The sequence below is a fragment of the Rhincodon typus genome, chromosome 9 (assembly GCF_021869965.1).
Source record: "Rhincodon typus isolate 14 chromosome 9, sRhiTyp1.1, whole genome shotgun sequence".
In the NCBI taxonomy this organism is placed as follows: Eukaryota; Metazoa; Chordata; class Chondrichthyes; order Orectolobiformes; family Rhincodontidae; genus Rhincodon; species Rhincodon typus.
Window position 1 is genome coordinate 66,673,513 of NC_063340.1, and position 13,250 is coordinate 66,686,762.

The following is a 13,250-nucleotide window of genomic DNA, read 5'->3' on the forward strand; positions in this document are numbered from 1 at the left end:
ATCCATCCATCCATCCATCCATCCATCCATCCATCCATCCATCCATCTATATGATTTTTAAGAGTACATCACAATCATGGAACAGCCCCAGGGACACCAAGACCAGTTATAGTCCTCCAACATAGCCAGCTAATTGTAGTGATGACAAAAAGTATTCAGCCTATGGCCTTTCCTGTTTTCATGGCTGAAGCATGATATATATATCAAATGAAAGTTTGCTTCCAGTTTGGCTTGCTAATTGTGATGTATCACCAGTAGGGGTAAAGCAAAGGTCGTGAAAAATCAGACATGTCTAGACCACCGGACCTTTTCAGGTCGTGTGCTTTATCCTTCTTTAACCTCTCAATAGCCTCAACATAGTTGATGAGAGTCTTCATGGTATTTCTCCTCCACGTTTCTGTTCTTGCCTCATTTCAATTATGCCCATCCGTTCACAACAGAATAATTCCTATCAGCAGCCTTTGTTGCCTCTATATCACCTCAAGAATTCCTCCTTTATTTTTTGTTCATTCATGGGATGTGGAAGTTGCTGAGCCAGAATTTGTTGCCCATCTGTAATTGCTCAGAGAGTCATACTGCAGGACAGCAAATTTCCATCCCTAAAAGCCATTAGTGAACCGGATGTATTTTTATGATAATTGACAGTGTTCATTGTTAGACTAGATCTTTATTTCAGATTTTATTGGATTCAAATTTCACCGTCTGTCATGATGGAATTTGAACCCATGCCAACATAACATTTGCCTGGAGTTCTGAATTACTAGTCTGGTGACATTACCACTACACCATCATCTCCGCTAAATGTTCTTATTTATTTTCAATATGTTACATCTTAGTAATCCTATCCAAATGCAAGAGATCAGCTTCCAGAAGTAGACTGATGACATGCAGTTCTGGCTGTCCAACCCTCTCTCAAATCCATCACAGCCTCTACTTTCAGACTGCCTGTCAGATATCCAGTCTTGGGTACCATGTAATTTCCAGCCAAGAAACATCTGATTTCAAAACAAAAGCTCCACAACCTCTGGATGTCTCAAAATGCTTCAAAGCCAAATATGTAGTTTTGAAATTAAGTCATTGTTGTACAATAAGCAGATATAGCAGCTAATTTGTGCACAATAAAATCCTGCAACAAGATAAATCTCCAGTTAAGTTATTTTATTTGTCTTTGTTCAGATATAATTGTGGGCCTGATTTATGACAAAATCCCATTGCCTTTCTCCAAAACACTTCGGCCTCTTTCCTGAGTATTCATATAAATGAGTTTAGACTTCTCTGCTTCAATTAACCCTTCCATAACTTTAACAAAACTCTTCCTGTCTGGAACTTTCAACCTGAAACCTTTTACTGCAGTAACCTATTTCTAAATTTTCTGAACTAACTCCTTGCTCCAGGAGAGCTATTTCATCCATCTAACTTTATTCAGGATGTCTGCAAACTGAAACCAAAAGGTTTCCAAGCTCCAGATGTTCCCCAAAAGCAAACAAAAACTTGAATCCTTCTGAATAAAAGCAAGCTAATGCTCCTTGGTGTTTAATCTGTCCATTTGCAAAACTTCCCCAGTGTAAAAAAATTCTCATACCAGGAACTTTGAACTAATATCACAATAAACCATGGCTCCAGAAACTGGCATTAAACCTCCTCATAGATATTGGCTAAAACCCTCATGCCATGAGTTCAAAATCCAAACTCTAAAGGAAATGATATTAAAACAAAAATAATTTGTACACCTTACATTTAAGTCTCCAAAAATAGCTATTCTAGTGCTCTCCTGGCCAGCCTTTCTTTCTCTTTCCAGAAACTTCACATCATTACAAATTCTGCTTGGTTGCTTCCTGCCCCACATTATGTCCACTGCCCATTTTCCACACCTCAGACCTCATTCATCCATATTGGCACACAACCTTCCACCAGCTTCAGCCCTTTAACCCCAGTGAGCTCTACAAATTCTGAATTAGTCTGACGAGGGCCTGTTGTGCCTCTCTACCACTGGGCACAATCTTAGTTCTCACTGTCTTGAATTCTGTCCCTAAAGTTCTCCACCTCTCTGTCCTTTAAAATGTCCTTCAACCAATTTTCTGTTCACTGTGTTTTCTTTGGTGGCTGTGGTTCCTCGTCTTTCTGAGGCATTTTAAGACAATCTTTTCTCTTTTAGAGCTATCATATGAATATGTACTTGCAAATGATGATGCAAAATACCCATATTTAAATGTTTGGCTTTAGAAAATGGGTAGAGGAATGAAAAATAAAATTTTAAACCAGGGAGTGTTATCCATTCCTCGGAAGATAAACTTGTTTATGACTTCCATTATTTAATTCATCTTGTTGAATAGGCTTTCTTTTAATATTCAACTTTTCACGAGGATTTTGTCTTAATTAAGTAAAGGGCACATGCTTGTAAATTGTATTGATTTGATTCTAACATATATTTTACTGTAAAGACAGAAAATGCAAGTAATGCTTAGCAAGTCAGGTGGTATCTGATGAAAGGTCATCGACCTGAAACATTAATTTCATTTTGCTGTCCTCAAATACTGCCTCACTTGCTGAGTATTTCCAGCAATTTTTGTTTTTTGCTTCAAATATCCAGTATCTGCAGTACAGTATTTTGTTTGCATATTTATTTTAATCTATTTTGCTCTTCGTACCAGAGGAGGTGGAGAGTTAGGTTTAAGCTGGCACAAAGCAAGTCGGTTGGACAAGAAGCAAGTGGGCGTATATGACTTAGAGGCTTGTCTTCATCATTTGCACTCAATGGGATATTCAAACCCCAGGCGGACTGCCCTCACAGCAAACAGTGCAGGTGGAGTCCTAGCAGGGAGCTTATGCAATGTGTCTCCTGATTCCATCAGAGCTGTTGTTTTACGAGTAAGTTGGAAAATGACTTTTTAATCATGTTAGTTTAAAAATATTGTAAATGTTGTGAACTAGGATCACATCCTAGCATGTTTCCTGTAGCACTGTTAAAGTTAGATTGCCTGTCTCTATTCTGTGTTGGCCGTATTCTTTTTGTTTCCTGCATGTGTATCTCTTTCTCTTCCCATCCATTTTTACTTTTCACTGTCCCTCTGTACTCTGTCAGCCCACTTTTGGGTATTTTGCCTTCTGTTTCATCTGATTTGTGAGCGCTGTAGATGCCGGTCAATTAACAGGCAATGAAGATCACCAAGGCAATAGAACATAGAACATTACAGTGCAGTACAGGCCCTTCGGCCCTCGATGTTGCGCCGACCTGTGAAACCAATCTGAAGCCCATCTAACCTAAACTATTCCATTATCATCCATATGTTTATCCAATGACCATTTAAATGCCCTTAAAGTTGGCGAGTCTACTACTTTTGCAGGCAGGGCATTCCACGCCCTTACTACTCTCTGAGTAAAGATGACAAATTTGGATCCAGAGTGATAGGAATGACCCAGCAATTATGACAAGATGGCTTTGGGTTGATAGGTAATGGGCAGCAGGGCTGCAGAACATCAGTAAAAAGCAAACGAAGTGGAGACACTACATCTCCTCCAGACCTACTCACCTGATTACCTCCCTCGCCAGCCTTTTCTCTCCCTTCATACATTCAGTTTTTGTCCTTTCTCCCTCTTCTCAGCTATATTCCCTTTCACTGTTTTACTTCACACTTTAATTTCTCCTCTTAATATTTAGTCTATTCCCCCTGTTCCTTTCACATCTCCCAGTACTACACTTTATCCCATCAGACCTACCAGCAAATACATTCTAAGTGCAAATTATTTTTAACCTACCTCCAGGGCAGGTAGCAAATGAATCCAGACATTCTAGCACAGTAATAGGCCCATGGGAATAAGACCAGCCAGGACTCTCAGGTGGAACATAAAGTACAAGCCCGTGGCAGCATTTAAAGAAGGTGCTTGCAAAACAGTGCTTAAATCCAAGATCAAAAACAAAAATTGCTGGAAAAACAGCAGATCTGGCAGCATCTGTGGAGAGAAATCAGAGTTAACGTTTCAGATCGAGTGACTCTTCTTCAGAGCTCAGTCCCTCAGAACTTAAGTTCTGAGGAAGGGTCACTCAATCTGAAAATTTGTTTTTGTTTCTGATTTACGCCATCTGCAAGTTCTTCATGTTTTTTCTTAAATCCACGGTAGCAGGTACGGGAAGGAGTGACAGCCAAAGCAGTGGTAACCAAAACAGTAGTAAGGAAGGAATAGTTTTGCATCTTAGACCAAAAGTTCTTTCTTTAATGTGTCCAACTGTTTCTTGCCAAAGTAACTTTCCCCCATGAGTCTGCCTGATTATTTTGACAGGCTTTTTTTATCTGTAGTCAGAGCTGAGGTCACTCCTGTCATTACCTGATTTCCATACTTTGTCCAGCTAAAGAAAGGTAACCAGCAAACTTTTAAAAACATTTTTTCCATAGTTTGTGGATTTTAAAGTAAAGTGTAGTTTTTTTTTACTGTTAGCAGTAATACACACATCACCTACATGTTCTTACACACACGAGACCCATATGGATTAGCATTACTGAATAAATATCATGTACACTTGTGTGTACTTTGAGATTTTTAATTAGCACATTATTAATGAACTTAGAAAACAGGGTCAAAGACTATAAATCTCCCATTCCCCACCCCAACAAGCATGCACACCGTTTTGAACAATATTTAAAATTGTCTGGTTTAATGCAAATGTTAAGTAAAGCCCTTGCACTGTACCTTGCTGTCACAGTGCTGTATCCTGGAATGCATTAATGGTGCTTTGTATTTAGTAGGGCAGTCAGCTTTAATAGATGCTAAAAGTAGGATTACACATGACTAGAGTAATGTTCCAAAATAATGTTTATCCAGATGTAAAATAAATGCTTTATTTCACCATTATTTGCACCCTAATTCAGAATATGCTCCTAAACTTACTCATAACTGGCCAACTGATTTAATAAAGGGAACTCCATTGAGTTAACAATGTTTCCAGGACAAATGCTGTTTAATGGCCAAAACTATTTTGTCTTACAACATTTCTGCAGTAAATGTTGGCACTTTCTTTAGTTGGAATGAAGATCCTCAGTCCATCAAGGAAAATGTATTCTTAAAAACAATTTTTGCACTTCGTATTGGTTCAGACTGTGTGAATGGAACAAGTCTGTAGAAATGAAGTTAAGTTTAATGGAAGTCTCACCAAGTTTCTTCATTGACCAAAATCTTCTAATCTTTAGATGCCTTTAAAAAAGTATACCAGAGCTTTGAGGTGTTCATTCTGGCTTGCCTGAGTGAAGTATTGGAAACGAAGTTTGTCATATTCTGAAGGAGAAACACTGGAGATTGATCAGTTGATGCAGAAGAAAGGATGAATGTACACCAGCACTTACTACTCGCTAATCAAATTCAAGAGAGATGTGGGAACCTAACATCTTCACATCTCAGGGGCAACACTGGCTCAGTGGTTAGTTGCCTCAGCACCAGGGACCCAGCTTCAACTCCACCCTTGGGTGACTGTCAGTGTGAAGTTCTCCCTGTGTCTGCATGGGTTTCCTCTAGTTGCTCCACTTTCTTCCCACAATCCAAATATGTGCAGGTTAGGTGGATTGGCCATGCTAAACTGCTCATAGTGTCGGGGGGATGTGCAGGCTGGGTGGGTTGGCCATGGATGTGCATGGTTACAGGCTGGGGAGGGACTGGCTGGGATGCTATTCTGAAGGTAGGTTTGCACTTGACGGGCCAAATGTCTGTTTCCACACTGTAGAGGTTCTATGAAAACACCCAGCAATTACAGGTATACTGGTGCAGCATGTAGCAGTATTGATATTGATCAGAAAAGAATTAGATTTGATTCGCATTTTGAGTATCCTGATTGATCTGCACTTTTGTGACATCTCTCACCATGTCTGTCTGCTAACAGTTGGCTGTTGCACTTCAAATTATCCACAATAGATCTTTATATATGGCTAATGGAAGCTGTTTATGAGAGAAGATGTGGAAAATAGGTCATTGTTACGCGTTACATGTATTTGCCATTTTGTTTTCATGATAATACTAGCTTGTAACAATAATAATTACTGACTGGTGAGAATTTTTGTTGGCAGGCTCCTTTCCTCGATGTTCTCAACACCATGCTGGATCCTTCATTACCACTCACCATTGAAGAGCAAGAAGAGTGGGGAGATCCTTTGTCTGATCAAAATCTTTTTAAATGCATTCAAGCTTATTGTCCATATCAAAATATAAAGCCACAGGTAATTTTAGATGGTGGTTGTAATGGTAAGAGTTTACTGTGTCTTAAATTGCAGGTTTGCTGAGCATGCAGTCTAGTAACATGAGAGGTAAGTTTATAAACTCATCCATGCAAGTGGAGTGTATTCCTTTATACTCCTGATTTGTGTCTTGTCGATGGTGGACAGACTTTGAGGAGCTACAGAGTGATTTGTTGCAGGATTCCTAGTCTTTTACCTGCTCTTTTAGCCACAGCCTTTATATACAGTCATAAAATCATGGAGATGTACAGCATGGAAACAGACCCTTTGGTCCAACTCGTCCATGCGACCAGATATCCTATATAAATGTAGTCCCATTTGCCAGCATTTGGCCCACATCTCTCTTAAACCCTTCCGATTCACATACCCACCCAGATGCCTTCTAAATTTTGTAATCATATCAGCCTCCACCCATTCTTCTGCCGTGTCATTCCATACACACACCACCCTCTGCAGTGGCTAGTCCAATTCAGTTTCTCATCAATAGTAACCTCCAGGATGTTGATAATGGGGGATTCAATGATGCTAATGCTGTTGAATATCAAGGAACAGTGATTGGATTCCTCTTGTTTTTAAAAATGTAAGTGTAGTGGATACATTAGTGAGCCTGATACTGAAAGGCCATACAATTATCAGTGTTGAGACACTCTATTAGTCAGAATGCTTCCACTGTAGACGTATTGAATGAAAACAACTCCCTCACCACCATTGGACTTAATGGCTCTTCCAAACATTTCTCATTGTTGATTTGAAGTCGTGGATAATCATTTCAATTTATATCATTTTAACTTCAATTTTAGGATATTATAACAGCCATCACTGATTATAGTTCTTGCTGCATGTGTTAACATTTTGAAATTGAGATTTGAAATAATATTGATTGAGAACTCTTTCAATTTTTTGAGAAGGTAATCTAAGCAAGAATTAAGATTTTAATACTGCTTTGTTTTAGAAATACCCATCTATATTCATCACTGCCTACCAGGATGACCAGCGTGTGCCATTGTCAGGGTTGCTAAGATATACCAGAAAACTGAGAGATGCTGTGGCTGTTAACGCATATAATACAACAGGTGAGATTGGTGACCTCGAAATATGAGGCATGCATGTAAACTCCTTGTGCCATTTTTATCACTCCAAGCAATGCAGTGTTTCTGGAATTTAAAGGAAATTACTGATTTTAAGATTAAACATCTATTTACGTCAAAGCCTATTTTGTCACATTGTGCCAAACCCACAATATAGTTTACACTTCTGCAGTATTAGAATCTCTGAGGGGAGTCAGCACATGTTATAGTCACTAGTATTTATTTGGTTTTACACCATTGGGTAGCACTACCAAGCCAAACACAAGAAAGGCAAAGTCATGAGATTGTGTTCACCAATTGTTAGTAAAGCCTTTAGCTACAATTGAATATTTAGTGATGGAAGTTAGTGCAGTCTTTATCTACTCTTGAAATCGTAGATGACAATCACTATGTTCATTATTGTTCATGTCATTTCATCAGTACCAAATGTCAGCTTTACACACAAGTCAATGCTTTTAAAAGTATTGTAAGAACTTGAAGAAACCTTTGTACCATTCTATTATTTATTAACCAGCCATTCTAGGTTATTGAGCATATTCTAGCTTGCATTTGCATTCTTTAGTTTGTAACATTAGTTAATGATTGTATTTCTCATCTATGACATGCTACCACTTCATTTAATGATAGCTACAAATAACCCCAAGCATAAAAATAAGTATTGCCGTTTCAGTAACAATTAGAAAGGATCAAGCTAAGACTTGTCGCTAAATGCCATGGAATATTTTCCTAGGTTTGTGCCAGTGCTTCAGCCTAAATGCACTCAGTGACAGTACGGCCATCCTCTGCATGATCATGAGTTTTACACGGTTCTTCTCCTTGACCAAAGGACTAGCTCTACTTTTCTATCTGTGACTTGGTTATCAGATATTTATTATCCTCTAGGCTGGCTCACTTAACATCATACAGCTAAGCCATTAAGAGTGTGAATTGTATTGTGACTTTTTTGAATGAAATTTGTTGTCTTCTATTAGTCCTTTATCACAATATGAACAGTGATGTAAATGATGACTCAGTGTCATGATGCTGACCCAGTACCAGTATCTGGCTTTGCTGATAATCAACTATAAACAATGTGGAGTTGCTTTAAAATTCAAGTTAAAGAAAATAGAAGAATTTAAACTGAAGGACCTACCACATGGGCAACCCACTACTGCAGTGTATTCCCAAGCATTAATTGTAGAAGTGTTTGCAATGTGATGGAGGGATAATAGATCCATGAAGAGTAAATGACCTTTGTGAACACTCATGACAACAATGGGTTCTTTGACTGCATACATTGGAGAGAGAAAGTAACATTATAAAGGCTCGCTGGAAAAGTGTCAGAGCTAACACAAATACTGCATAAAGAGATAACAAGGTGTAGAGCTGGATGAACACAGCAGGCCAAGCAGCATCAGAGGAGCAGGAAGGCTGACGTTTCGGGCCTAGACCCTTCTTCAGAAAGATTTCTGAATAATAATGGTTGCAATATAAATAATCATGTATGCAACTTTTTTTTGATTCTATGAAAAGGGGAATGTTTGTGATATAAATGCAGTCAGTATTTTACCAATGTCCCTCCAGGATTGCCGTAATCATATGATCTTTACCATGAGGCACTGACAGCAAGTATCTATCTTACAGAAAGTTCAGTAAAGATACAGCAGAAGCCAGACTGTTTGTATTGTGAACTTGTAACATCAATTCACATACACATTATTTTTTATGTAAGAGAATTAAACTCTGTGACATTTTAAATGGAGATGGATAGAATCAAATTACCCATTAAACTTTAAAATATAAGTACAATGCAACAGTTTACAGGACTGGTCAGTTAGGTCTAATTGAAATGAACTACGTCTGTTTAATAATTGAGTCAGATAACATACTGTGCAAAGATTTTTCTAATTTTTTGTTTTGCATATTGTCTCAATTGAAGATGAATTACCGAACATCATTTTGGATATCCGACCTGGAGGTGATCACTTTGGGCAATCTAATTGGAAAGAATCAATACATGAAGTAAATCTTTATTTTTTTTCTTCACCGTATAGCACAGTCCTCTGTCTTGCAGATCAGTAAGGTTTATTTTAGCTGTTTGTATCCAAAAGCTGTATTATAATGCAATGATGCGTTAGCGCACTGATCCTGTTTTTAACAATTATTTCCTCTGACGTTAAGTAACTGAAGTATTAATTCAATGTCATCGAAATGCAGATTTTTAATAGCCTGAAAATCTTAAGATTCTACCTGCCCTGGTCTCAGAACCATCACTAAATTGCATTTTCTTCAATATGAGTGTAAGCACTTCCATCATTAAAATGTGATGCTTAAGGCATATTATGTAATTTGCGCTGCAAATTTTTAAAATTTGTTAATCTGGTTAAGAATAGTGAAGTTAATAATAAACGTAATCAAATGGACAGCAGGAGCAATCACTCAGAACATTTGAACAAGGCTAAAATTGTTATATGCAGGAGGGAGAAAAGTAGCTTTTAATGAGCTAAGTGAATGAACTTTTAGTGATATGTCAATCTTCAAAATTTGCAATGGTGCCTCACAAGACACAATTAATAGAAACAGGCATACTAGAGCAGGACAAGTGTCAGCTCTTAAAGTGTGAGGTTAGCAATTTAATAAAGTGTCCATATACAGTTTGTTGAGTAATTTTAATCACATTTAAGCTGAACAAAAGGCATTATGGAAAGACAGGGTTAAGCAGTGCTGCCTGCATTTGTGCTTCAAACAGGAGCAAGTGTTAACTGTCATTCATTATAAAGACATGGAGGTTAGATTTTACAGATTCCAACTGACATATTTGAAAGTGTGCCCTTCCCACCAGGGTCTCATCCATCCTCAACCGGTCTCCCATTTTACAGTGGGTGAGGGAGGCATCAGGCTACATTTGTGCGTGGGAAATCGTGTCTCACTAATTTGATTGAGTTTTTTGGAGAACTGACAAAAATGACTGATGACGGCAGAGCAATGGACGTTGTCTATATGGACTTTAGCAAGACATTTGGCAAAGTTCCGAGCGGTAGACTGGTTAGCAAGGTTAGATCACTTGGAATCCAGGGAGAGCAAGACATTTGGATACAAAATTGACTCGAAGGTAGGAGACAGAGGGTGGTGGTGGTGGAGGAGTGTTTTTTCAGACTGGAGGCCTGTGACTAGTGGTGTGCCGCAAAGATCAGTGCTGGGTCCACTGCTTTTTGTTATTTATATAAATGATTTGGATTTGAATATAGGAGGAATGGTTACTAAGTTTTGCAGATTGCACCAAAATTAGTGGTGCAGTGGACGGTGAAGAAGATTACCTCAGCGTACAACGGGACCTTGATCAGATGGGCCAAATGGTTGAGGAGTGGCAGATGGACTTTACTTCAGACAAATGTGAGGTGCTGCATTTTGGAAAGGCAAATCAGGGCAGATCATATACACTTATTGGTAGGGTCCTGGGGAGTGTTTCCGAACAAAGAGACCTTGGGATGCAGATTCATAGCTCCTTAAAGGTGGAGTCAGAGGTAGACAGCGTAATGAAAAAGGCACAAAAACAGAAGTTGCTGGAAAAGCTCAGCATATCAGCATCTGTGAAGAGAAATCAGAGTTAATGTTTCAGGTCCAGTGACCCATCCTCAGAACTGGTGGTAATGTCAGTTTATATGCAGAAGATAGGGTTGGGGGAGAGGGTAAGGAGTAAACGATAATGGGGATAGAGCCCAAAGAGAGAGAAAAGCAGTTAAACAAAGGAGTGGATAACATTTTGGCTAGGAGAGTGAATAGCTGTTAATGGAGACTATTAGTGCTAACAATAGGTAGTATGTAATAGCAGACCATGTGATTTCTAGGCCTTATGTGTGGAGTTGAGGGCTAGGAGATGGGAGAGATCAGGCCCTAAAACTATTAAACTCAATATTGAGTCCAGAGGGCTGCAGGGACCCCCAGCAGAAGATGAGGTGTTGTTGTTTCAGCTTGCGCTGAGCTTCGCTGGAACACTGCAGTAAGCCTGAGACACAGATGTTGGCCAGGGAACAGGGTGTTGTGTTAAAGTGACAAGCAACTAGAAGCTCAGGGTCTGTTTTCGGTCAGAATGTAGATGTTCTGCGAAGTGTTCACCCGTTCGACCCTAATGTGGAGGAGACCATATTGTGAGCAGACTAGATCCTGGAAAGTGCAGGTAAAGTGCTGCTTCACCTGGAAGGTATGTTTGGGTCCTGGGATACTGAGGAGTGAGGAGGTAAATGGGCAGGTGTTACACCTTGAGCGGTTGCAAGGAATAGTGCTGTGGGGCTGTGGTGGGGTGTTGGGAGTGAAGGAAGAGTGGACCAGGGTGTCCCGGAGGGAACAGACCCTATGGAAGGCAGACAAGGGAGGGGCATGGAATGTGTGTCTGGTGGTGGCATCTTGCTGGAGGTGGCGAAAATGACAAGTAATGATCAACATTCCACAGACAGCTGCACTTGCTACATCCTGAGATGCAGTACCATGTGGCATTATGCATACTCTCAACCTCTCTGTCCAACAACATCACATCACGCTAGCTTAGAGTCATACCACTTCACAGAATCTCTCCATAGTGAAGCAGGTGTTCGGTACACTTGCCTTTATTGGTCAGTGTATTGATTGTAGGAGTTTGGATGTCATGTTGCAGTTGTACAGGACATTGGCTAGGCCACTTTTGGAATACTGTGTTCAATTCTGGTCTCCCAGCTGTAGGAAAGATGTTAAACTTGAAAGGGTACAGAAAAGATTTACAAGGATGTTGCCAGGGTTGAAGGGTTTGAGCTATAGGGAAGGGTGAATAGTCTGGGGCTTAGTTTCCCTGGAGCACTGGGGGCTGAGCGGTTTATAAAATCATGAAGGTCGTAGATAGGGTGAATAGCCATGGTGTTTTTCTCAGTGTAGGGGAGTCCAAAACTGGAGGGCATAGGTTTAAGGTGAGAGGGGAAAGATTTAAAAGGGACCTAAAAGGCAACTTCTTCACGCTGAGGGTGGTGTGTGTATGGAATGATCTGCCAGAGGAAGTGGTGGAGGCTGGTACAATTACAGCATTTAAAAGGCACCTGGATGGGTATATGAACAGGAAGAGTTTAGAGGGAAATGAGCCAAATGTTGGCAAATGGGACTAGATTAATTTAGGATATCTGGTTGGCATCGACAAGTTGGATCGAAGGGTCTATTTCCGTGCTGTACATCCCCAAGACTCTTGAGTGCAACAAAGATTCACCACTTTACGGCCTGACATGGTGGGATTGTCTTACGAGAAGAGATTGAAATTGGAAGAATGAGTAATAATATCATTGAAACTTACAAAGTTTTTATTTCAGGATGGCAACGTGAGAAATTTAGGGAAAATGTTTAAAGCAAAATAGAGATGAGTATATGGAACACTATCAAACTGCAATAACAGTCTTTTCTTGAGGCTAACTCAGCACAGACAAGTTATCAAATCTAGAATATTACTGTTTTCGCTAGCTCACTTTTGTTAAGCATTATTTTGAACATAGAACATTACAGTGCAGTACAGGCCCTTCGGCCCTCGATGTTGCGCCGACCTGTGAAACCAATCTGAAGCCCATCTAACCTACACTATTCCATTATCATCCATATGTTTATCCAATGACCATTTAAATGCCCTTAAAGTTGGCGAGTCTACTATTTTTGCAGGCAGGGCATTCCACGCCCTTACTACTCTCTGAGTAAAGAACCTACCTCTGACATCTGTCCTATATCTATCACCCCTCAATTTAAAGCTATGTCCCCTCGTGCTAGCCATCACCATCCGAGGAAAAAGTCTCCCACTGACCACCCTATCTAATCCTCTGATCATCTTGTATGTCTCTATCAAGTCACCTCTTAACCTTCTTCTCTCTAACGAAAACAGCCTCAAGACCCTCAGCCTTTCCTCATAATACCTTCCCTCCATACCAGGCAACATCCTGGTAAATCTCCTCTGCACCCTTTC

At 39.7% G+C, this 13,250-nt stretch overlaps 1 protein-coding gene across 2 annotated transcripts in view; it reads left to right on the plus strand.

Annotated features, from left to right (window-relative positions):
• The window catches only part of prepl (prolyl endopeptidase like), a 64,860-nt gene that overhangs the window by 49,797 nt on the left and 1,813 nt on the right, over positions 1 to 13,250 (plus strand). For both annotated transcript variants that reach the window (XM_020514780.2, XM_048601417.1), the window contains 4 exons: positions 2,652 to 2,868; positions 6,051 to 6,200; positions 7,171 to 7,291; positions 9,225 to 9,307. In XM_020514780.2, coding sequence (XP_020370369.1) covers positions 2,652 to 2,868; positions 6,051 to 6,200; positions 7,171 to 7,291; positions 9,225 to 9,307 — 571 coding nt within the window. The remainder of the gene's footprint in view (positions 1 to 2,651; positions 2,869 to 6,050; positions 6,201 to 7,170; positions 7,292 to 9,224; positions 9,308 to 13,250) is intronic.